The sequence below is a fragment of the Sphaerodactylus townsendi genome, linkage group LG06 (assembly GCF_021028975.2).
Source record: "Sphaerodactylus townsendi isolate TG3544 linkage group LG06, MPM_Stown_v2.3, whole genome shotgun sequence".
Lineage (NCBI taxonomy): Eukaryota > Metazoa > Chordata > Lepidosauria > Squamata > Sphaerodactylidae > Sphaerodactylus > Sphaerodactylus townsendi.
In genome coordinates, this window is record NC_059430.1 from 112,697,128 (window position 1) to 112,721,452 (window position 24,325).

Sequence of the window (24,325 nt, forward strand, 5' to 3'; positions counted from 1 at the left end):
GCTTTGTTTCTGAGATCGGGTTAGCCTGGGCTATCCAAATCAGGGCACAATACCCCATACTAACAAGGCAACCCCTAAGCTTGCTTATTTACAAAATGTGCACTGTCTTTCACCCCATCAGAAACTCATGACCGATGACTAAAAGGAACAGGTGCTCTCCCAGTCGCAGCAGAAGCTACGCTCCCGCATTGCAACACGATTTCCTGCAAAAAGAAACAGAGAGTGGGGAAAATTGCGCCAGAGATGCGCCTCTCCTGTCGCCATGTGAGCCAAGTCCCCATGATGTCACCAAACCCATCAAGGTGGCGCCCACCCCCTGTTGCACCGCCTATTGCACCGCCCAGCCCATCCGACGCGGGTGGCCTTGGAGGAGGAGCCTCGCACTTCCCCACCCCTTTTGCACCTGCGCGCTTCGCCGCAGCCTCCACTCCTCCCGACCGACCAGGTGCGCCGCGCCCAGTCCGGGCTGGGTGGGCGGGGCTAGGCTTTCCCGAACAGTGGCGGACAGAACCGAAGCGGGGAAGGGGGAGAAGGCGGAAAGTGCCGAGCAAGCCCGAGCGACCTCGGCACGTCGCCAGTCCCGGGAGTGGAGGAAACGAGGCAACTTTTCCAGTGATCTTTTCTGCGGAGTTGGAAAGGCAGCGCCGGAGGTCTCGACGACAACATGGGAGCGTGCCTGGGAGTGTGCTCGTTGCTGAGCTGCGTGAGTAGCCGCTCGTGAAGTGCCGGAGGGGTGGGAGTGGGTGACCAGTCTTTTCTGGGTTTCTGGGGTTGGGGTTGGGGTCTCTCCTCTTTCCCCGTCCGTTTTTGTCATTGTTTCGGGAAACTGAACAGTGACGTTGAATAAAGTGTTTATGATCTGATGCTGGAATTTGTATTTGGTACGAAAAATCTCAAGAGAATATAGCAATTGCATATGATTGCTGCTTGCTTGTTATTTCCTTTTTTAGTTCACTCTACCTTGTATCTTCATCCCCCCCTTCCCATAAAATATCTTGATTATTTTATGACGTCATACAACATTATGGAATAGAGAGCGTAGAGGACTTTATCTTGGTAAAATATCTTGGTTTTTAAATGATGTCACAGAGCAGTACCACTCTCCGTCTCTGCTCTTCCAACCCAGTTTGGATGTTCTTTTTCGTTCTGGGTTTTCTTTTTAGTTCTGGGAAAGACCAGCACCTTGCATTTAAAAAAAACAAACCCGAACAAAATTGGTGCTTTTTACAAAGTTTCTTTGGAAAGCGCTTATTCAAAAGATCTAGCCAGTCTGTAACTGAGGGATTGGGACCCACATCTGCATTGCTTTTTGTGGGAGGTAGGATGACCACGCGCAGTTTCTACAGGTTATTTAAAATGTTTTTAATCTGACATTTTCCTAAGGAGAGTAAGATGCAGAAGAAGAAATACTGCTTCTGTATATTGTTATAAATTTGGGCTAAAGTTGGTATTGGGGAAGAAAGCTATTACAGGCTAGCGAACGTGTGTGTGTGTGTGTGTTATCCTCTACAAAGTAGGAAAGTCACTGGAAGAATGTGATCCTTTCTCTTAAAAAATGGAAAGAAGAATTGGTTGCATATGGTTGTAGGTACTTCTCTGAGTAATGTGACCATTCCTTATGTCCGCCCATTTCCTGAAAGGTAAAACTGGGGATGGGAGAGTTCAACCCAGGGGCCGACTGTTTGTTATGTAATATAATATGTAAGTAGGGTTGGCCGTATGTGCTGGGCCTCAGTATGTTGACCATGTTGAACTGGTTCAGGTAAAGGTCTGGAAATGTTTGGAGAACTTTGACTTTGTCTCTGAAAGCAACCAGTTGCAGGGAATCAGATTGGGTAGAAGCCAGAATGACCTAAAAATGTAATCGTGTGAGACTGATCTTTGTTGTTGAGAGTCATTTTACTTTGGAGCGTTCTGCTCTCTAGGCAAATGTTTGCATACAAGCTGCAAGTTACTCTTCGAGGAGTTGTGGCTTCAGATATAAAATGGTGCACGTGACCTATACCTAGCGGGGTCACAAAGGTTCCTTGAAGGGGGCCAAAGGATCCTGGGTTAACCTCAGGTGGATAAAATTTCTACAGGTCACTGTTCCCTTTTGCAATTTGTTTTCTTTCTGCCCACAATATTTCTGAAGTTAAAGGTACAACATTTCCCCATCTTCCTCTTGACAACTAAAACTGCAGGCTACAGTTAGAGAAGAAGGAAGTGAAAGTGAACCAACGTGTGTCTGATGTATGCCTTTCCTAGGGGGGGTCTCACTCCTCTGAACAAATGCTAGTAAATCTGGATAATGACTGACTTCTGAATGTTGCTTTTTCTTGGACAGCCATGCCTGTGAGGTCTTCTAGCCAAGTATCTAGGGGTGGTGATTTTCCAGTTCCAGGAAGATCTCATGTGAAGAAAATATTATTTCTCTTTAATACCCATCATTGTTATTTTTGGGTGTGTGTGTGTTCCAAATGTTATAGCTTTCCAGCAAAATGTTGTTGTTTAACTTCACATCTTGGTAGCCCTGAAAAGTGCTAGTGGACTGGAATTTAGAACATTTGGTCTGTTGATTAGATGGATTTGCAGAATGAAAAAAAAAATCCACCTGTCAGTGATTCTGATTCTGAATTGGGGGGTGGGGGTGGGGATCTAGTCCAGATTTGATTTTCCGATCCCAGGAAACAGTCAGTGCCTTTGCGTGTGGGCATCTGGTTGGCCATTCGTGGTTTGATTCTGCAGGGCAACTTTTAAATGTCCCTGTTTTCATTCTTACTTACAGTTGGGGAAAAAGTTCCATTGACCTGAATGGAAGTGGTGCTTAACTCATGCTGGCTTCATTCAGAAGTCTCCGTGGAAGCGTGTCATGGGTTGCGGCCGTGTAGTGGAATCCTAGGCGTATCTGCTAATAAATAATATCCTATTGAGTGCTCTTGAGAACCTTACAGAACAGCCTGATGTGTGTTTAACTGAAAACAAGTCCCACCGAGGTGCATTCCCTGATCAGTAAATATGTCCACAATCTAAGCCTTAGTCGTATGACCTAGGAAAAAGGAGTCATCTTGAAATGCAGAGGAACTTGTATAGCCTCTGTAACAATCCACTGCATTGCAACACTGGGAACTAGGCAACATAGAAGGGTGTGTGCCATATTTTCCTAGACCAGGCAACATGCATTTCAGCAAGGAGGCCCATTAGCTAATGGAAATTACTCTTCCAAACAAGACAATGCCAATAACACTATCATGTGGTATGTGTTTTTTTATTCAATAAACTGAAGAGGCAAATTATAATTTTGGAGAAGTGTAGTAGACCAGAAGCAGAGCTTTAATGTAATTATAGACACTTAATATTTGACCCTAAGCAATAAATCATGAATTGAAGACTTTGCAACTAGAAAAGCACAGTAATCAATATGTGACATGAAATTATGATGGGGAATATCTTATTTTCCCCTTTCACCCTTCCTCTATGGGCATTCTCCTCTTAAAGTTATAGAGATTGTGTTATAATTTTGGGAGGTTAAACCCCCCCCCCCGTATTTATTTAAGGTTTTAGATTTTTTTTCCTGCAAGTCTTGAGGTCCCCTAAGTTTGTAGGTGCTCTAAGTCTTCCATGCCTTTGTCTGGCCCCATAGGGTAAAATTAACACCCTAGGCCTAGGCCTTGATTCTGAACCAGATATAATGATAAAACCTGGTGGGTTTCTGGCAGTCAAAGTAAACAATAGTCAGGTAGGGGTCTTACTCGATAGAAGGTAGCTTCCTGTGCATGTGTGGGGGTTGTGGAAAGTGCTATCAAGTTGCAACTGACTTGCAGTGGCCCTGTAGGGTTTTCAAGGTAAGAGACATTCAGAGGTGGTTTGTCATTGCCTGCCTCTGCATAGCAACCCTGGACTCCATTGGTGGTTTCCCATTTAGGTACTAACCAGGACCACCCTGCGTAGCTTCTCATATCTGATCAGATTGGGCTAGCCTGGGCTATCCAAATGATGTGTGCCAGCCTTCCTGGATTGTTGACAGAAGGCCATTTTGCACATGCAGCAGGATCAAGTAGTAGTGCTTTAGTGCCAGTGTGGTGTAATGGTTACGAGCAGGTGGATTTTAATCTGGAGAACCGGGTTTGTTTCCCCACTTGTCCACCTGAGTGGCAGAGGCTTATCTGGTCAACTAGATATGTTTCTGCATTCCTACATTTCTGCTGGGTGACCTTGGGCTAGTCACTGTTCTCTTGGAACGCTCTCATCCCTACTTACCTCACAAGGTGTCTGTTGTGGGGAGAAGAAGGGAAAGGAGTTTGTAAGCCACCTTGAGTCTCCTTACAGGAGATAAAAGTGGAGTATAAATCCAAACCACTCCTCCTCCTCTTCTTCTTCAACCATTTTGGGCAGCAGGGAGCCGTATATGCGTAAGTTTCACTTCTGCTCCTTGGGATGTTGTCTCTTTATACACAAGAAAGATGTTAAGAGTGTAGGTGGGCATAACACTGCAATTCTGTAGACTGAAGCCTGGCCAAAGCCTTCTGTTCCATCTGGTGCAGGCAGACGTTAAATCTGAGATAATGGATAGAGACTGCTTTGATGCACTACAGGAAAGTGCTTTGAAAAATGAATGTTTACTTTTTCTCTTGGGAATCAGCACTGGTGTGATGCTCCAAGGCCTCTTGAAATTAACTATTTTATTTTTGGGCAAGAACTACGTATGTTTGTGTGCAACATTTCAGTCCTTCTTCACTTTTGTAGATTTAAGCGGGTCATTTTGCTCGCTCGTTACAATTCCTTTTGATGTCTGCATTTGGTGGGGGCAAATCTCTTCAGCATATGTTTTGATAAGTAGTTGTCTGTGATCATGAAATGCAGTAGCTTTTCAAAGAATGAAAACTTAAAATCTGAGGGCCTCCTTCCCTGGTTTCCTGTGTGTGTTAAGTGCCATCAAGACACACCCATCTTGTGGCGACGCTATGAATTAGTGACCTCCAAAATGTTGTTGTTGTTGTTGTTGTTGTTGTTGTTGTTGTTATTATTCATTGGGTTTATAGACCACCCTCCCCCGGAGGGCTCAGGGCAGTGAACAACATATAGAAAGAGCACAGTCAGATTAAAATACAATATAAATATAGTTAAATATGGCTCTAATAAAAATAAACCCAACCCCATTAAAATGCAGCATTAAATTAATTAACTAACTCAAGATGGTGCCTACTATCAATTCCCACAGAAAGCCCCCAAAAGGGAGGGGTGGTAGGATCCTCAAGATGTCAAAAGAACAAGAAGGGAGGGAGGGGCCCCCTATCAACGGCTAGTCTCCTCAAAAGCCCGGTGGAACAGCTCAGTCTTACAGGCCCTGTGGAACTCAACGAGATCCCGCAGGGCCCGAACAGCTGGAGACAGAGCGTTCCACCAGGCTGGGGCCAGAGCTGTAAAAGTTCTGGCCCGGGTGGAGGCCAGCCGTATCATGGAGGGGCCAGGGATCACCAGTAAATTGGCCTCTGCCGAGCGCAGAGACCGATTTGGGACATATGGGGTAAGACGGTCCCGCAGGTACGGAGGTCCCAGGCCGCGCAAGGCCTTAAAGGTTAACACCAACACCTTGAAAATGATTCGGTATTCAGTTGGTAACCAGTGCAAGCGGCGAAGCACAGGTGTAATATGTTCTCTCATGGCACCCCCTGTTCTATCATTATGTTCTATCATTAACTGCCTGATTCAGGTTTTGCCAAATGAGGACTGTGTCTTCCTTTATAGAGTCAATCCATCTCCTGTTGGGTCTTCCTCTTTTCCTGAGACATTCAACTTTTCCTAGCATTAGGACTTTGGTTTTCTTGTCTTTTTGGTTTTCTTGTAATGTTCCTGATGCCAAGCTGAATGAAAATCCATGAATGGTCACTTCATGTGCTCTTTGGTCATTCTCTAGATCAGTGGTTCTCAACCTTCCTAATGCTCCGACCCTTTAATACAGTTCCTCATGTTGTGGTGACCCCCAACCCTAACATTTATCCATTTTACAGATGGAGAACACTGATGCAGAGAGTCTTAGGCGACCCCCGTGAAAGGGTCGTTCAACCCCCAAAGGGGTCCCGACCCCCAGGTTGAGAACCACTGCTCTAGATTCTTTAGCATGAAAGCTGGGCATGGAATTTTGGTATGGGGTGGAATTTTAGCAATTGAGCAAACTAGAGAGGATGACAAAACAGATACACAGTATAGAGTGATTTGAGTAGCTGAGTATCTTGTCTTTTCCACGTATCTGTAAAACTGTCCTTCAATACCTTCGATTTCACATGAATCAACTTCCTTCCTATCAGTGTATTGTCAAAGGCTTTCACGACCGGATTCAACTGGTTGTTGTGGGTTTTCCAGGCTGTGTGGTTGTGGTCTGGTAGATCTTGTTCCTAACATTTTGCCTGCATCTGTGGCTGGACTCTTCAGAGGTGTATCACAGAGGGAAGTCTGTTACACACTGTGTCCAGTGTATTCCTTCCTATCAGCTTTCTTCTCTGTTCACCTTAGTAATGGGGAATTAGCTGGATCTTTGTCACCAGTGACACATCCTTACACTTAAGAATAGCTTCTAGCTCCATCATGGCTGCCCTTCCCAGTATCAGTCTCCTTCTGATTTCTTCATTATGGTCTCCCTTTTGGTTCATGATGGAGCCAAGCAATACAAAATCTTGAACAATTTCGATTTCCTCGTCAGTCTTAAAACTGAGTAATTCTCCTGTAGTCATTACTTTTGTCTTCTTGATGTTCAGCTGTAGTCCTGCTTTGACACTTTGTGCTTTAATCTTCACCAGTATTCACTATTTTCTGCCAGTAATGTGGTGCTACCTTCGTATCTCAGATTGTTAATGTTCCTTCTACCAATTTTCACTCCTCTTTCATCTAAATCTAATCCAGTTTTAGGGTATGTTCTGCACATAGATTGAAGATGTAGGAAGATTAAAATACATCCTTGTCTGACATGTTTTCCAATGGGAAACCGTTCTGTCCTAACTATAGCCTCTTGTCCAGAGTCCAGACTGCTCATCAGAACAATCAGATGCTATGGCTGTGGTGGCGAACCTTTGGCACGCCAGATGTTATGGACTACAATTCCCATCAGCCCCTGCCAGCATTGTCAATTGGCCATGCTGGCAGGGGGGGAGTAACAATCCATAACTTCTGGAGTAAGGTCCTCCCTGCTAATGCTATCAGCAAACCATTTCTTTTAATGACCTGGATGCTTCCTGCCTGGGTGGATTGTTACCAGGACCTTTTCTATGGGAGGCTTTCCATTTGAGAAAACTTGCTCACCAGAGACACCCTTTTGGCACCTTTTTTCCCTTTTCTAGGACTGATTCCCCATGGGCCAAAAACAGCGGTGTGAAAACGACGTGAAAATAGTATAGACCCTTTTACACCGTTTTAAACCCTTTTACACCATTTTCACACCGTTTTCACACTGCTGTTTTTGGCCCATGCGGAATCAGCCTATGTTTTTGGAAAACATTGGGGGAGGGGGATTGTTAGAGTTCAGTTGCCCTTATGGCCTGCTGCTTGTGCTATTTTTGGTTGCTGCAGATACTGTGTGTCATTACTCTAATGTGTCATTACTCAGATACTCTGATTGGTCAGTTTGTTACCGCTGTTTGCCAGGTAACAATAAGTGATTTCAGCTCAGCAACCTAATGTGAAGCGGAAGCCCGATGTTCTTCAAAGCAAAGAAGTTTTTATTGCAGATGGTGAGTCACAGCGCTTCGGTCAGGAGAATTGAGCCTCTAGCGCGAGTGCCAGAACTTTTATTTACCAACTTCAAAAGGGTCAGAAGGGGCAGGGGTCTAGGCGGGGTCTAGGCGGGGAGGGGGCAAGTCCCTTACCCAAACACCAATCAAAACAAACAACACACAAACAAGATACATTTACAACTTCTGAAAGAGTTTACAAGACCTCGCTGTCAGGCATCTTCCTTGAATCTCACAGTGGTGCCTGAAGAGCCGATAACGAAGTCATTCACAAAATCCAGGTGGGCTTGCTACGCACCTTGCTAATCCCTCTCTATCAGATGGCTGTTATTTAAGGCTCCCATACCCGCGTTGTTGCAACAAAGGAAAGTTCAAACTGTCCAATGGTAGTCCCTGCACTGGCGTTCCTGCCTAGGAAGGGACATGGGGTGCATGCTTGTCCCGAGCATCGATTGGTCGCGTGTGGGGAAGCCAAAACATCCTCCTACACAGCGAGGGATTGAGCAAGCCCTAGAAAGCAGGCACTGAAGCAGCCGACTGCTTCCAGTGCCTGTCGTAGCCCACCCGGCTCTGTCGGTGGCCTGGAGTGTCCAGGAGATCCCACTGGGCTCCCAGGAGGCAGGACTGGGAGCTCCGCCTCCTCCCTCTAACCCAGCATGCCTTATTAGCCTTTAATTAAGTGTGGCATTACTCAGAAGCCTTCACCGGCAGGCACAGGGAAAAGGCAAGCTGAGCAGGGAGCCAGAAGCAGCAGCAGAACTGAAGATGATGCTGATGTTTGTTTAGTAAACCTTCAGATGGGGGGGGGTGACTTGTGAGATTTGCATGCTTAAAGTTAATTCCCACTTGCACTGGCTTGGAGCTGTTTCTCAGGCTAGCAGCCTACCTCCTGGGAGTTGGTGTGAGGGACACAATTAGGAAAGTGGTGGGGAGGGAGCCATGCCTGTTTGCTGGGGTAGGAGGTGATTTGTGAGAGATGATGCTGGCCGTTTGCTTGGTAAACACTGAGATGGGGAGGGTGACTTGTGAGAGATTTTACATGCTTAAAAGTTAATTCCCACTTGCACTGGCTTGGGCTGTTTCTCAGGCTAGCAGCAGCCACCTCACAGGGTTGGTGTGAGGACACAATTAGGAAAGTGGTGGGGAGAGAGCCATGTATGTTTTGCTGGAGGTGGTGGAGGTGATTTGTGAGAGATGATGCTGATGTTTGCTTGGTAAACCTTCAGATGAGGGGTGACTTGTGAGATTTACATGCTTAAAAGTTAATTCCCACTTGCACTGGCTTAGGCTGTTGTCAGGCTAGCAGCCTACCTCCCAGGAGTTGGTGTGAGGACACAATTAGGAAAGTGGTGGGGAGGAGCCATGCCCTGTTTGCTGAAATTAGGAGGTGATTTGTGAGAGATGATGGCGTTTTGCTTAGTAAACCTTCAGATGGGGTGACTTGTAGAGATTTGCATGCTTAGTTAATTCCCACTTGCACTGGCTTGGAGCTCTTTCTGGGGCTAACAATACCTCATAGAGTTGGTGTGGCGAGGACACAATTAGGAAGAGTTGGTGGGAGAAGCCATGTATGTTTTGCTGGTGGGGGGAGGTGTTTGGTGAGCTGGTGCAAAAAATCATTAATTTTAGTGGATTGTGAAGGGGAGGGTGATGCGTCCATACCAAGTGTGGTGGGGGCACCAAACTCAGATTTTGTCCCCGGGCTCCAGTTCCCTGGGTGCCCTGAGTCCCTGTATGTCTCCCAACGGCTGGAGGACCTTTGGGTGCACAGCCTGGGTCGATTTATGGAAATCCAAAGAGATCATTGTCCTTATCACAGAGTTGGCTGGGCGTTGGTCTAAGCCAGGGGTAGGGAACCTGCGGCTCTCCAGATGTTCAGGAACTACAGTTCCCATCAGCCTCTGTCAGCATGGCCAATTGGCCATGCTGGTAGGGGCTGATGGGAATTGTAGTTCCTGGTATCTGAGCTGGGGTGTCTAAACACATTCAGAGCCAAGCTTAGCCATCCCTTAATATCAACCTTTCTGGCCACTGCTTTGGCCATCAGACACAAATTTCAAAAATAACATTTCTAAACTTTTCTAAGCATTTCTAGACTTAAACATTAGGGAACCCTTAAAGGAATAAACACATACACTTATACTTATAAGCAAAACTCACTTAAACCTAACAAGAATGAAGCCTTAGCTGGAGAACTTATTTGAACTAAAATCCTAAGCAGTAAGAAAATCCTAAATTCAACTCTAAAAGGGGCTCTTATTACATCCTAGAAAGGCAGAAACAGAAGGGAAAACATATATCATTGGCACAAACATACATATGCATTCTTTGTGAACCTTATGGAGGTTTCGGAACCACACAAGTCTCCGCATCCGGGCATGGAGCCAGTGTAGCCAGGCAACCTGACTTCAGGAGAATATTTTGTTTATTTTCCAGGCGGTAACAAGTTCGTATTCAAATTGTTATACAAATATTGTTGTTTTTTATTACCTGTTATAACTTGTATATCACCTTGAACATCTCTGCTCTGAAGCAGGATATAAACCTCTTAAACTGTTTAATATAAAACTCAATTGCTGGAATCTTGTATGGTTTGTACTTTGGAATAATTTTGGCTTGGATAGGTCTAAATTTGTTCTTGTTACCAAGATTGAATGAAAATCCATGAATGATCACTTAATGTGCTCTTTGGTCATTCTCTAGATTTTTTTAGCATGAAAGCTAGGCACTGAATTTGGGTGTGGGGTGAAATGTTAGCAATTGAGCAAACTAGAGAGGAGGACAGAACAGTTACTCAGCTACTCAAATCACTCTATATTGTGCCACAGAGAGACATGCATCTTACCATGACATTCCTCTGAAGATGCCAGCCACAGATGCAGGTGAAACGTTAGGAGCTGAAACCACCAGATCATGGCCACACATAGCCCAGAAAACGCACAGCACCCAACTGAGCAAAACATTTGCTGGCTATTCATGTTGTATGCTCCTATGAGCTTCCAATGCATGTTCACCTTTGTTCTTTCCACGCCAGGTGTCTTGTCTCTGTGGCTCGGCCCCTTGTCTCTTGTGCGGCTGCTGCCCTTCTACAAGGAACTCAACGATAACCCGCCTGTGTTTCACCTTGTTCCTGTTCCTGGGCACCTTGGTCTCGATTATCATGATTATTCCAGGAGTAGAGGCTGAACTCCACAAGGTAACCTATGTTTTACTCATTTTCCCACATCTCTTAGAAACTAGAAATTCCAGAAGAAATATCTCTTAGAAACAAGACATTTCAGAAGAAACAGGGTGAAATAGGCTGTAGCTATTTATAGAAAACCTGCCTCATTCAGCATCAATTTTGGTAATGTAGGTTTTGGAGAAGGACGTGCTCTGATGAAGCTTTGAGTATCCGCTGTCTTTTTCAATTGACTCTTCAGTCACTATACGTACAATTCTGGCCTTCCAGAAATCCTTAACCCAGTGAGCATTCCATTGGTGTGCTAATGTTGCGCGTATTTCTAGAACATCCCTGTAGTGGCTGAGTAGAGGCATCTTCAGGGAAGGCCTTGACCTTTTATGTCCTGTTTGTTGGTCCTCCAGAGCAGCTGGATGGGCTGTAGGTAAGACAGTTTTGGATAGCAACTGGTCTGATCCAGTGTGGCTGTTTTTATGCCTCTAAACAAAACACTGGGAGCTTGCAAGGTTGCATGGGGAAATTCTTCTACCCTGCCAACACCCAGTATAAGTCACACCATTGTTATTTTCTACGGTCAGGTGACTTGTTTATCAGTAGTCTTTAGCACCTAAGTAGGAAACAAACAATATCTAAGGGGCTGTCTTGATGTGGTCTGTCTTTTTACCAGCTTCCTGGCTTCTGTGAAGGGGGTGCATCGATTATTGGCACCGAAGGGAAAGTCAACTGCAAATCCTTCCTAGGCCATAAATCTGTGTACCGCATGTGCTTTGCGACGGCAGCTTTCTTCTTCCTGTTTGCCTTGATGATGATGTGTGTGCGGAGCAGCAAAGATCCACGAGCCTCGATACAGAATGGGTGAGGCTGCTGGTACTGGGCACATCCTATCACAGGTACTCTGTATGAACCCAAAAAGGGTTCATGTCCCTTTATAAGGAAGGGGCAGGGCATAAAGGAAGACTCAGGTGTCTTTAAAATGTATAGGGTGGGGGCAGAGCCAGTCAGGACCGTCAAGAACCCGCATGGTCCTACCAGAATGGTCTCTGGTGGTCCCTCAGAGCCAAATCCAACTGAAGCATCATCCAAAAATACATTTTGACTTGCCCAACTCTATGCACCCACCATGGGCCACCGTAGAATTTTGTCCCTGTACCTTCTTCAGTGCTTACAGTCATAGGCTCATTCCGCACATGCAGAATAATGCACTTTCAAACTGCTTTCAGTGCTCTTTGAAGCTGGCAGAATAGCAAAACCCACTTGCAAACAGTTGTGAAAGTGGTTTGAAAACGCATTATTTTGCGTGTGCGGAAGGGGCCATAGTGTCTTCTGGATCCTCCTCCTTGCATTCTTTTCTACAGACCAATTATGTGAATATGAGTACTGAAAGTCAGCTTGGACTGATCCTGATGCAGGTACCCCAGTGACTGCTTTCATCCTAGGCAGCATTAGCAGAGCTGTGCTCCATAAATGGCAACTTTTCTCTGAAGAAGAAAAGTTTAGATTTATACCCAACCTTTCTCTCCTGTAAGGAGACTCAAGGTGGCTTACAAGCTCCTTTCCTTTCCTCTCCCCACAGCAAACACCTGGTGAGGTAGCTGGGGCTGAGTGAGTTCCCAAGAACTGTGACTAGCCCAGGTTCACCCAGCAGGAATGTAGGAGTGTGGAAACACATCTGGTTCACCAGATAAGCCTCTGCCACTCAGATGGAGGAGTGGGGAATCAAATCTGGAACTCCAGATTAGAATCCACCTGCTCTTAACCACTACACCCCGCTGGCTCTCTGCTTGTGCTTTTGAGAGTCACCGGTCATCAGAACATCAGGGCCCTGCTGGATCAGACCAACAATCCATCCAGTTTGACCCCTTGGCCTGTCATGAGTCATGGCAAAGGCTCGAACTGTTCCTGTTGGCCAAACCTGGGTAGCGTTTGAGTTTCAGGAGCTTACTGAAGAACTGTCGTGTAACTTTCTGCTCTGTCCTGGCTGTAGAGCCAGACCGTTAATGTATTACTTCAGCTGCAAAACCTGAAGGCTGATCTTTGCAACCTGCCAGCGGCGAGTGTTCGATGTCCTCATTCCTTTCCGGAAATAGATGCAAATGAGGCATGGATAAATCAGCTCTCAAAATAAAATATGTTCTAACTTTTGGCGGCTACAGTTCTTCCTATCTGGCTGAGCTTTCCTGTTCTCTGAGCGCGCTGGAGAAAAACCGGGGGGCTCTTGACATTCTTGGGTGTTAGAAATGCAAAGATGCTTGGGGCTGCCGTGGGTAGGACTCGACTGTGCTGCCAGATGCTGTTTGAAGGATTCGTTTTGATCTTGACGGAAGGGAGCAGCGGTTCCCTGTTCCTATGTATTTCATCTTAAGGTGAAATTATGTTTAGCATTTGTATCACACACAGAGTGGAGGGAGAGAGAGAATATCTGTACTCTGTTCTTCCTACAAGGAGCTCAGAGCAGACGCGGAACAGTCGCGGGGACATGTGAGGTCACATGTTCTTGGGCGCATGCCAGCTGGTCACGTGGGGGGCGGAGAATCACCCCCACCCCCGCCCCCACCCCACCGGGCTGCTTCTTCAGCCAGCAGAGGCAGTGGGAGGGGGGCACTCGGAGCAGGTTTTGCTCCGGGTGGCATTTGTGCCCCTAGGCCTCTGGCTCAGAGCATCACATAAAATTTCCTCCCTTCATTTTTCTTTATGACAACCATGTGAGGTAGATTAGACTAAGAGTGTGATAGACTGACCTAAGGTCACTCTGTGAGCTTTAGAGTAGGGGTTTGGTCCCGAACCTTTCTTATCCTAGTCTGTTACTCTAACTACTACACCAGTCTGCTTCTCACTGACTAACCTTTACATCAGTCCTGTAAGATGGGTAAGTAGTACAGTCTCCATTTTGTTGTTGAGAGGCTGAGAAGAAGAAGAAGAAGAAGAAGAAGAGTTTGGATTTATATCCCCCCTTTCTCTCCTGCAGGAGACTCAAAGGGGCTTACAATCTCCTTGCCCTTCCCCCCTCACAACAAACACCCTGTGAGGCAGGTGGGAGCTGAGGCTCTGAGAAGCTGTGACTAGCCCAAGGTCACCCAGCTGGCGTGTGTGGGAGTGTACAGGCTAATCTGAATTCCCCAGATAAGCCTCCACAGCTCAGGCGGCAGAGCTGGGAATCAAACCCGGTTCCTCCAGATTAGATACAGGAGCTCTTAACCTCTTACGCCACTGCTGAGAGAAGCTTTCAAAGGCCCCCTTATGTGTTCAGAGGCAAACTCTGAGCTGGAGAATGACCTTTCTTCTTTCTGTCAACTCCAGGTTCTGGTTCTTCAAGTTCCTGATACTGATTGGAATAACGGTGGGGGCCTTCTACATCCCTGATGGATCGTTCACCTCTGGTAAACGAAGCAAAATTAAAACGTGCATTTGAGCATTGTTGTCTGCAGCACCACGGTGATGCTAAGCCATTGTGTTTACTCTTTTGTGTAAGAGAGGATTAGATTCTTTCTACCACGGAGGAGGGTGAATTATTGCCAGACGTGGAAGCCTTTCATTCTGGCAATTAATAGCTCTTATCCAAGATCCTCTTTTGGTTTCCAGGCGTGCAACGTGCCTGCTTGCAAACTCTTCCCCAGTCGTTTAATACCGGTGGTTGCAGGAAGGAATTTTGTTCTGGTCTTTGCCCAGTGCCTTCTCATGGGTGGTAGCAAAAGACCTATACAAAAATAGACAGCACGTAACAAAGACTACAAAATATAGGAAAAAACCAACATGCTGAGGCTGAGTATGACATTCACAGATGTTTGCTAAGATTGCTATAGCCGAGGCTTATTGTTTTTATTACAGTTACCAAAGCATAATGTTGTTAGCCAGTTCAGCAAAAATTCTCAGCTAACTTATAAGACAGAAATAGCAGCACTGCTATGCAGCTACCTAAAAGTAACAGTCTCCAGTGTTCATCATCACCATCAGCATTTACTGGCACTGGGCATAATAAACTACAAGGAACCAAGAATCGCGTCACACGCTGATGATCTTAAGACCCATTTCTTTGGTTGAAGAAAAATTGATACGTTATTTTCCTGGACGTTACTTGGATTTAATATCTGTTGATTTAATTATACTACTAGTTTGTTTTTGTACTGTTATATACTGAATGAATTATATTATACAAAATGTATATATTTCTCTCCGTCTGAGTGTGTGACGCGATTCTTGGTTCCTTGCTACTTACGTTACACACATAATAAACTACAGAAAATTGCACTTTGAATCACGTATCCTCATAGCAGGAGAGAGAAACTTGACTACCTCCACTGTTGTGTGAGATTGCTGGTCACCATTCGCGTAGTGCCAACGGGGTGGGGGTTTACCACCTAGCCACGCACCGTTAGAGCCGCGATGGGGGGTGGAAAATCACCCCCCTTTCCCCTCCCATGCCCCCCTTACGTTAGTAAACAGCCCCTTAGTTCTTCTCTCCTGCAACCTGGTGGGAACTACACTTCCCAGGAGACCTCTGCAGGAGTCGGGGCTCGCAAGATCTCTGGGAAGTGTAGTTCCTACCAGGCTGCAGGGGAAGAACCCAATGAGAGGAGGAAGGAACTAAAAGTAAAGTGGAGTGGGGAGAAGCAATGTGTTTGCCCCCCCACACCACTGCTGATCACCTAAAACCGTGGTGGCGAACCTTTGGCACTCCAGATGTTATGGACTACAATTCCCATCAGCCCCTGCCAGCATGGCCAATTGGCCATGCTGGAAGGACTAATTGGAGATGTAGTCCATAACATCTGGAGTCTCCTGCAAACCTAAAACATATTGTACTGTTTCCTTGTAGTAAACAAGGTATCCCCTTTTGGCAGTGGTCCAATATGTGTTCCCTGCTGTGGTTCGTATAACTCACAGTGGAGCAACTTGTGTGCAACAGTTTTGGATTGTCTCTGAGAACAGGGGCAAAGTCTTTCACTATGCGGTCTGTGCAAATACCTACCTTGACAGGTGGCTGTGGGGGAGAATATTAAGGCAAGCCGGTATAAAAGATCATCAGAGCTGAAGGGATGTAAGGTGGGAAAAATAAATAGGGAAGGTTCCATGCGCAGGGTTTATGCCAATCTCCAATGTTGCCAGTACTATATAAATTTTTCAGCTGGCTTACAAAACAGGAAAGGCATTCATGTTGACAGCTATCTCAAAGTAACAATATAAAAGCTATGTTAGTATACAATGTGACTTACTGTGATTACAGACAACATAATGTAGCTCTTGGCTCTTAAATGTGGTTCCAAAGAACCTACCAAGTGTCTTAAAGGCACAGTATATCATGAATCCCCATACAATAGAGGATATAATTGCAAATAGAGTCAGCACTCTATAATACTTGTCGGAGTACGAAGATCTTGTTGAGATATAATTGCAGACGGAGGTCCCATTATCCTCCCTGTTTCGACAAAGATCTTCCTCAGTGATCCATTTTAGCACTCCCTGTGCATCTTGCGTTCTAGGAGGAGGGAAGCAAGAAAGAAGGAATTACTTAAGCGTGTATGCCCAACTGAATGGATCACTGGCCATATTTTTAAAAACATTGTTTTGGCAGCAGCTGCCACCGCAGCACAAGGATCTTCGCTGTGTGAATGAGGTAAACTGCAGCAGCAATTTTGCGTCTGGCTGTACCTCCTGTGTAAGTCATTTTGTGACTGTGCCCCCTCCCCCCACTCTGTTTTAGAATCCAAATGGATCGGGGACTTCTGATACAAGGGATATTGCATCATAATCCGTGTGGACATCCAGCAGTGCCTCTGTTGAGATATTTTGTTCTTAACTGCTTTGTATTGTACGTTGGCATTAGACTAGACTGACCAGACGTCCCGCTTTTGGCGGGACAGTCCCACCTTAAAACAATTTGTCCTGCGGGTTTTGTCAAGTGTCCCAATTTTTGGAAGGCTGCCGCACTGCCTTCTGGGGAAACAAGGCAGTCTCTGGCAGCCTCCCATACCTTGGCTGCAGGGCGCATAGCCTTCTAGAGCTCCGTTTCCCTTCCTGTGACAGAGGAAGCGGAAAGCGCCCCAAACTGTCTTATCCCTGCTATGTCAACGCGGCGGCGCCGCCCATCCCGGTTCACAAAGGTGACCATCTGGTCACCTTACATTAGACCAGTGTTTCTCAAAATGTGGCCTTTTCCACATGGGTTCAATAATGTTGAGAAAAGGTGGTATTTTCCCCTGCTTCCCAACAGTATTGTAGTGTGATCCTGTGCCTCCCAAGATCTCCCCAGCTTTTCTCCAGGGTAAACTTTCATTGTTCTCCAAAGTCCATACTAGGATGGATTATAAGGAACCTTGAAGATGCTGCTTGACTTAAGTTGGCTCTGAGTTCTGATTGGATAAGTCAGACATCAGCTGCTGGGAATTAATTTCCCAACTGTGCAGGGGCCCAATTTCGATCAGAATCATGGGGGGTGGGCAAGAAGGGTCTTTCGCTTTCCCCAGCCCTAGATTAACCATTAAGCAAAATAAGCATGTGCTTAGGACCTCAAGTAAAGAGAGCCCCATAGAGCAGTGGTGGCGAACCTATGGCACGGGTGCCAGAGGTGGCACTCAGAGCCCTTTCTGTGGGCACACGTGCACAGAGTTCATCATTGGGGGTGGGGGTGGAAAATCACCCCCCCCACACACACACACACATCTAGGCTGGTCTGGGCATGATCCTTTATCTGGGAGTAAGCTCGGTTGCTGGCTTCTGAGTAAACCCTCCTAGGGTCGTGATTCACCCATTCGAAGCATTGCACGGTTGCTTCACCAAGCTTACTCCTGAGTAATACGTGCCTTGGAGCCAACCGTTTTTTCTAAACTAAAACCTCAGTATTCAGGTTAAATTGTTGTGTTGGCACTTTGTGATAAATAAGTGGGTTTTGGGTTGCAATTTGGGCACTGTGTCTTGAAAAGGTTCGCCAGCACTGCCATAGAGTTTTCTCCAGGGCCAGATTTACAGTGGACCATGGCACAATGTTGCAGCTTAACCCATGAAAATATTGAGTGTGCTTTTCCAAATATAGATGTTTGCTTCCATAGATTTTTAATGTTAGGGTCACAAATTGCGCAGCTGAGCGTTCATTTTCTCGCTTGAAGTATATTAAAAATCCCAGCAGAACAACCACCCCACAAAACAAGCTGTGTGCCCTTATCTCTGCTAAATAACGAAGCAGATTTGTTACATCAGACTAATTTTGAGGATATGATCAAAAGACTTTGCAATTTAAAAATGCAGGAGAAAACTTTTTGTAGTATAAATAAAGTTATCAGTGAGCAACACTAAACATCATTTTGCATCTTAGATTCATGTAAGTTAAAATGCTATATGCCTTGCAATGGATTATCAGGTGTTTTGTTTCATATGAATAATGATTTTTTATTCATTAGAATATATATATATTATGGATTACTATTGTTTTTATTTTGAATTCCACGTACAGTATATGGGGGTCGCATAATCTTTTCAGTGCTTAGTGTCTCTAAAGGTCTTAATCTGGCCCTGGCTTCCCCCCATGTGCCATTTTCTCAACCTGAATTGAGCCTGGGAGTATTTTACCTCGTTGGGGGGCTGCTCACCCAGCCCACACTACATGTGAAGCTCTCCACCATGTTGGTTAAAATGGGAGGAAGGCTGAATCCTCCCCACTCCACAGCGCATCATGATTCTCCTCCAAACTGGATTCCTACAGTGCTTGGAAATTAATTCACAAACCCAATTTGGGTATGAGGAAAATTTCTCTTCTCGTTTAGCTTTAACGCTGCTACCCAAGTGGATCTAGAACTGCCTGTAATAATACATTCCCTCCTCTTTCTCTTTTTTAAATCTTCAGTTTGGTTCTACTTCGGCGTGGTCGGCTCCTTCCACTTCATCCTCATCCAGCTCATCCTGCTGATAGACTTTGCCCACTCCTGGAGTCAGATCTGGCTGCACAACGCAGACGAAGGCAGTGCCAAATCCTGGTACGCAGGTCTGTATCGAGCGCAGATCAGCCGTGTTTTGAAACAGCTGCCGACAGTTTGGGCTGTGTGGGCGAGCTAAGTTTGGACTGTCGACCTTTTATTCTCAGCTTGGTTTTCTGTTCTGTTTTATGTAAGCTGCCCTGGGTAGTCTATTGTTGCAGACAAGTGGGATATAAATGGTCTAACGACATAAATGCAAAAACACTTGGTCCAGACAAGCAGGCTTCTCTGAGTCCCCTCCAGAGGTGGGATCCAGCAGGTTCTCACAGGTTCCCGAAGTAGGTTACTAATTATTTGTGTGTGCCAAGAGCGGGTTACTAATTGGTGATTTTGCCACGTGATTTTTGCCTTATTTACTCCCCTCCTCTCAGCAGTAGCGCGCAGAACTTGAAGCAGTCTAGCAGGAGGTGCACCGGCGTGCGTGGCAGCCTGCGCCTTTGTGCATTCGTTTCCCGCCCAAGGACCGGCGCAGCGGCTGCGTCCTTGCCACAGCCCCGCCCAGGAATGCCTAGCCCCTGGAATGCCCGGCCATGCCCCCGTCGTGCCCCACCCAGCCCCATTGGCGCTATGCCACAGTTTGAATCCCACCACCATGGGAACCTGTTACTAAAATGTTTGTATCCCACCACTGGTCCCCTCCCTCCTTTCTAATTTATGTAGGTATGCACTTCTATTTTTTTCTTTCTCTTGGTCTTTCTGACTCTAGGGCACTCTTTTGCACACCCCACCCTCACTTCTTTCTGCCTTCCAGTTTAAGTGACTGGGCTATTTTATATAAATAAGGGTAATCTGCTTTTATTGATTGACTTCATTTGTACCCCACCTTTCTCCTCAACGGAGGAGCCACAATGGCTTACATCATTCTCCTCTCCTCCATTTTGTCTTCGTTACAACCCCGTGAGGTAAATTATTTATTTAAAACATTTTTTTTGCTGCCTTTCCACCTGATTAGGGTTCTTGAGGTGGTACACATGAAAACATTAGAACAATTTTAAAAACATTTAAAATGATAAAATAATTCACTAAAAATACACAAACAAGCCCAGGGAAGAAGGCACTGTTATTGGGAGTATGCCAAATGAAACAAAGATGTCTTCACCCACTGGTGGATACTGATAGAGGGACCGACAAGTTTCCCCAGAGAGGGAGTTACAAAGTTCCAACCCCACAACCGAGAAGGCTCGCTCTTGGTTCGCCACCCATATAGCCTCAAACAGCAGGGGCAACCGAAGCAGGGCCTCAGAAAATGTCTGAGAGAATGTGATTGGTCACCTGATTGGTCACCTGATTAGATTTCACGGCAGCGGTGTGATTCAAACCTGGCATTCTAGTCTGTCACTCTAAACCACTACACCACAATGGGCCTACTGCGCAGTAGATCCACTGCCTCTTCTACTTAGTACGTATCAAACAGCTCAGATGATCACAAGATGGCCACATAGTGTAGAAGCTGAAATAGGATTGGGGAAACCTGGGTTCAAATGGCCTCTGCCCCAGAAAGCTTACTGGGTGACCCTTGGCCGGTTGCTGTCACTCTCATCTTAGCCTAACTCACAGGATGGTTATGAGAATAAAATGGCGGCAGGGGCAATCACGCAAGCTGCCCACAGCTGTTCAACCTGATTCTGTAGATACTCCAGGAAGACTTTTCTTTAACTGCCAAGATCTCTCGCTCTTTCTCTCTCCCCTTGCAGCCCTCTTCTTCTTCACCTTCCTCTTCTACGCCGTCTCCATTGCAGCTGTCGTGCTCCTCTATGTATATTACACAAAACCAGATGACTGTACAGAAAACAAGGTGCTCATCAGCCTCAACCTCATCTTCTGCATTATGGTCTCTGTGTTGTCCGTCCTGCCCAAGATCCAGGTAAGAGATTGTTGGGATACTGTTCTGTCCTTGAGCAAGGAAGGGTGACTAGTTCCTCTGCCTGTTGACATTCAGCCGTCTTCGGTGGCCTTGTGGGTGTTTTAAGCACTTGAGCGTCTGAATTTTAAGTGGGCTCTTTGTTCTGTAATGAAAGCAAAGTTGCAGGAATCTCTCCTGTCTTGACCTGGAACCATCTATTTGGTGGTCTAGCCAGATATGAGAAATGCTACCATTGGTCGATTACCCATGGGGTTGCTGCTGAATGCTGGCAGCTGTGGGGTGTCAGGGCAAGAAATTCTGTCCCAATGCGCGTCCTCCCTGGCGTGTACCGGAATACGAAGCATGTTGGGGCAAAAAATCTTATCCCAACGCGCTTCCTCCCTGTGGCGCACCAAGGGCGATTCTGCACACGAGTAAAATAGGTTCGATCCAGTTCCCTGAGAAGGGTACTAACCTAGGTCGAAGCCATTGTTGTTCCCCACTGCAACCAGCTTGATCCCAGCTCAGAGGGCAGAATCATCCTGTGCCTCTTCACTGCTCCGTTCCGATTGGCTACTGTTCTACGGCCATGTTCCGTCTATCCCCACACACATTATTAAAAAAACTGCCACAGGAATGGAGGGACGAAGGTGGTGTTTTTTGATTGGCCAGCTGTATGTATGTCCGAAACACTCAGCTGTGATTGGCTGAATAGGGGACTCCTAGCACCAGAGATTCCGCACTTTACTGGAATCGAGCTGAGTTCGAGCGTGGTTCCCTGAAAAAGTAGTAGTTCCCAACTGGAGTCAGAAATTTGACTGTTACACGGGGCGAAGCTGGTACAAAACTAACATCGATCCCAGTGGTTGTGCGGAGCACTTAGGTCGAACGCAGCTCAAACGTAGGTTGATAACGCAAGTGCGGAATCGACCCAAGAGAGGAAGCACATTGGAGCACGATTTCTTGTCCCAATGTGCTTCCTCTTGCCCCACCTGGGCTTCTCACTTTCTCTGCAGAAAGCAAGAGCACTTCTGGCATGCCTTTTGTGCCAGAGCAGGGCAGGGCAGGGCAGAGCCAGCCATGGGTAATCAGCCATTTTGTACTATGGGACTATTGACCTATGCAGATGTGCTTAACTCCTAATGGTCGGAGCCTTTTGATATGAATGATGGTGTTGTCTGGCGGCATAGTTGCTCAGCAGTGGAAAGTGCTTTCAAGCTGCAACCGGCTTACAAACAGAAGTGGTTTGTCATTGCCTGCTAGTGGAGTGGATTTTGGACTTCCTTGGTGGTCTACCATCCAAGTACTAACTAGGGTCAACCCTTTTTAGCTTCTGAGATCTAATGAAGAAGCTGATCTGGGCCACCCAGGTCAGGGCAAGGCAGATTTAGAAGAAGAGGAGTTTGGATTTATACCCCATTTTTCTCAACGGTTAGGCTTGCAGTCACATTCCTTTCCCCTCTGCACAACAGACCCCTTGTGAACTGTAACTAGCCCAAGGCCACCCAACTGGCTTCATCTGTAGGAGTGGGGAAACAAATCCAGTTCACCAGATTAGAGTCCACTGTTCATATGGATGAGTGGGGAATCAAACCCGGTTCTCCAGATTAGAGTCTTAGATTTGCTCTTAGCCACTACACCATGCTGAAGTTTAGATTTGCTCTTAGCCACTACGCCATGCTGAAGTTGCATTCCTTTAATAGCCTGAGGGACTTGCCCATTTCAATGTGGTCTCTTGCACCTGTCAAATATTCCCTGCTCATAAAAAAGAAACTGGTGCACCAGGCAGAGAATTAGTATGTATCTTCCTCATAAAAAACTAGTGCATCAGGCAGAGAACTAGTGTGTCCTTGACATGCTAGCCGCCCACACACATGGAGTTGTTTGAGATATGGGAGCCTACCGTCACTTGTGTAGCTGTGTGGGGGCGATGATGTAGTAACTTGCATGGGAGAAGTGCTATTTAAATGAAGAGTAAAAGGCTCTCATGAGGATTCTAATGCTTTTTCACAGAGGCATACTGTAGCTCTTAGCCAACTCTTAGTATTAAACTCACAATAACAGCACTGGCTGATCTTCACTGAGGGTCTTAAGCAGTGGTGGGATTCAGCAGGTTCGCACCACTTTGGCAGAACTGGTGGTTAGAATGGTCCTTGTAAACAACCAGTTGTTAAATTATTTGAATCCCACCACTGGTCTTAAGACCTTGCCCTGGAAACTCTGCTTTTCGTTTGTAACTTCTAACCTGATGAAGAACTCTGATGAGCTTGAAAGCCCACACGGTGTTTTATGTCATTTTGGTTGACCCCCCAAAAAAGACTGTACCACCAAGTTGCAATTCACTCAAGGTGACCCCATCCACGAGTGTTCCAGGCCAGAGGTGGTTTGCCATCACGTGCATCTGTGTAGCAACTGAAATTGTCCTTGGATGTAATAAAAGGGATTCAGGGCTTTTTAGTGCAATCCTAACTAGTGTTACTCCAGCCTAAGCCCATTGAAATAAACAGACTCAGGCTGGGGTGACTCTGTATGGGATTGCATTGTGTCTTTTTCTTGTCTTTGCAAGCCACTACGTGAGCAAGAGATGTAATACATTTCCATCATGGTTGAATGACAAAAATAGACCAGTGGTGTTCTTAATGGTTTGACATTTTAATTAAGGGGTTGATCTTTTCAACATGTTTGTGGTTTGTTTTTGTTTTTTGATAGGGTGTTTCTAGTTTCAGAAATGTTTCTCGTGAGTCACATTTTAAGGCACCCTGGTTCTTATCCAGTTCTTATGCTGTGTCTGCGAGTTTTAATGCTGGTTTTAAAAACAGTGTTAACTATTTCAAATGGGTAGCCATGTTGGCAGTGACATATTTAGTGTGGGGCAAGCCAGGGGGTGAGCGCTGGGTGCTACTTGCCTTGGGTTGCCCAGGCTGTCCCTTTGCAAAGCAGGAAGCCACTGCCACTTGGAGGGCTGGTCTACCCTCCATTAAGCAGCAATGGGTAGATTACTTCCGGGAGAAGCCTGTGGCAGTCTCAAAAAGGAGAACAAGCTGGTTGGTCAAGTGGCAGGCCAGAGGAGAGTTTGTTTTAAAGGCACTGCTGAGCTCTCTCAGCCACACGGCCGGAGAAGATGGGAGTAATCCTGCTGGCCCTGGACTCTGCAATCAGGGGGAGACTTGCCTTGCTGCAGGAGGGGCTTCCTCAGCCAAATAATGGCATCATCCACGACACATGGAAGTTGCTGGTGATGCATTGGTGTTGCCTAAAAGTGATGTCAGCGTGTGGCCAGGGATGCTGTTGCATTTGGGCAGAACCAGTGGTTTAATCACAAGCGGGTTCTTGGTCAGCCTTGGTCACTCCTACATTCCTGCTGGGTGAGCTAGGGCTAGTCACAGTTCTTCATAACTCTCTCAGCTTCACCCACCACTCAGGGTGTCTGTTGTGGGGAGAGGAAGGGAAAGGAGCTTGTAAGCCACCTTGAGTCTCTTTACAGGAGAGAAAGGTGGGGTATAAATCCAAACTCCTCCTCCTCCTCCTCCTCTGGCAGGGTTGATGTCTCTATACCATTTTAAATAATGAATTAATGTTCATGGGTGTAATGGAAGACCGAAGGGTGGATAAAGAATATAGTTATATGTATAAA

General features: G+C 46.1%; 1 protein-coding gene across 1 annotated transcript in view; it reads left to right on the forward strand.

Moving 5' to 3' along the window:
* The first annotated feature begins 445 nt into the window (after positions 1 to 445).
* SERINC2 (serine incorporator 2) overlaps positions 446 to 24,325 on the forward strand; it is a 38,506-nt gene continuing 14,626 nt past the window's right edge. The window contains exons 1-6 of the mRNA XM_048502301.1: positions 446 to 703; positions 10,738 to 10,899; positions 11,552 to 11,739; positions 14,182 to 14,261; positions 18,719 to 18,856; positions 20,543 to 20,712. Coding sequence (XP_048358258.1) covers positions 665 to 703; positions 10,738 to 10,899; positions 11,552 to 11,739; positions 14,182 to 14,261; positions 18,719 to 18,856; positions 20,543 to 20,712 — 777 coding nt within the window. The 5' untranslated portion in view covers positions 446 to 664. The remainder of the gene's footprint in view (positions 704 to 10,737; positions 10,900 to 11,551; positions 11,740 to 14,181; positions 14,262 to 18,718; positions 18,857 to 20,542; positions 20,713 to 24,325) is intronic.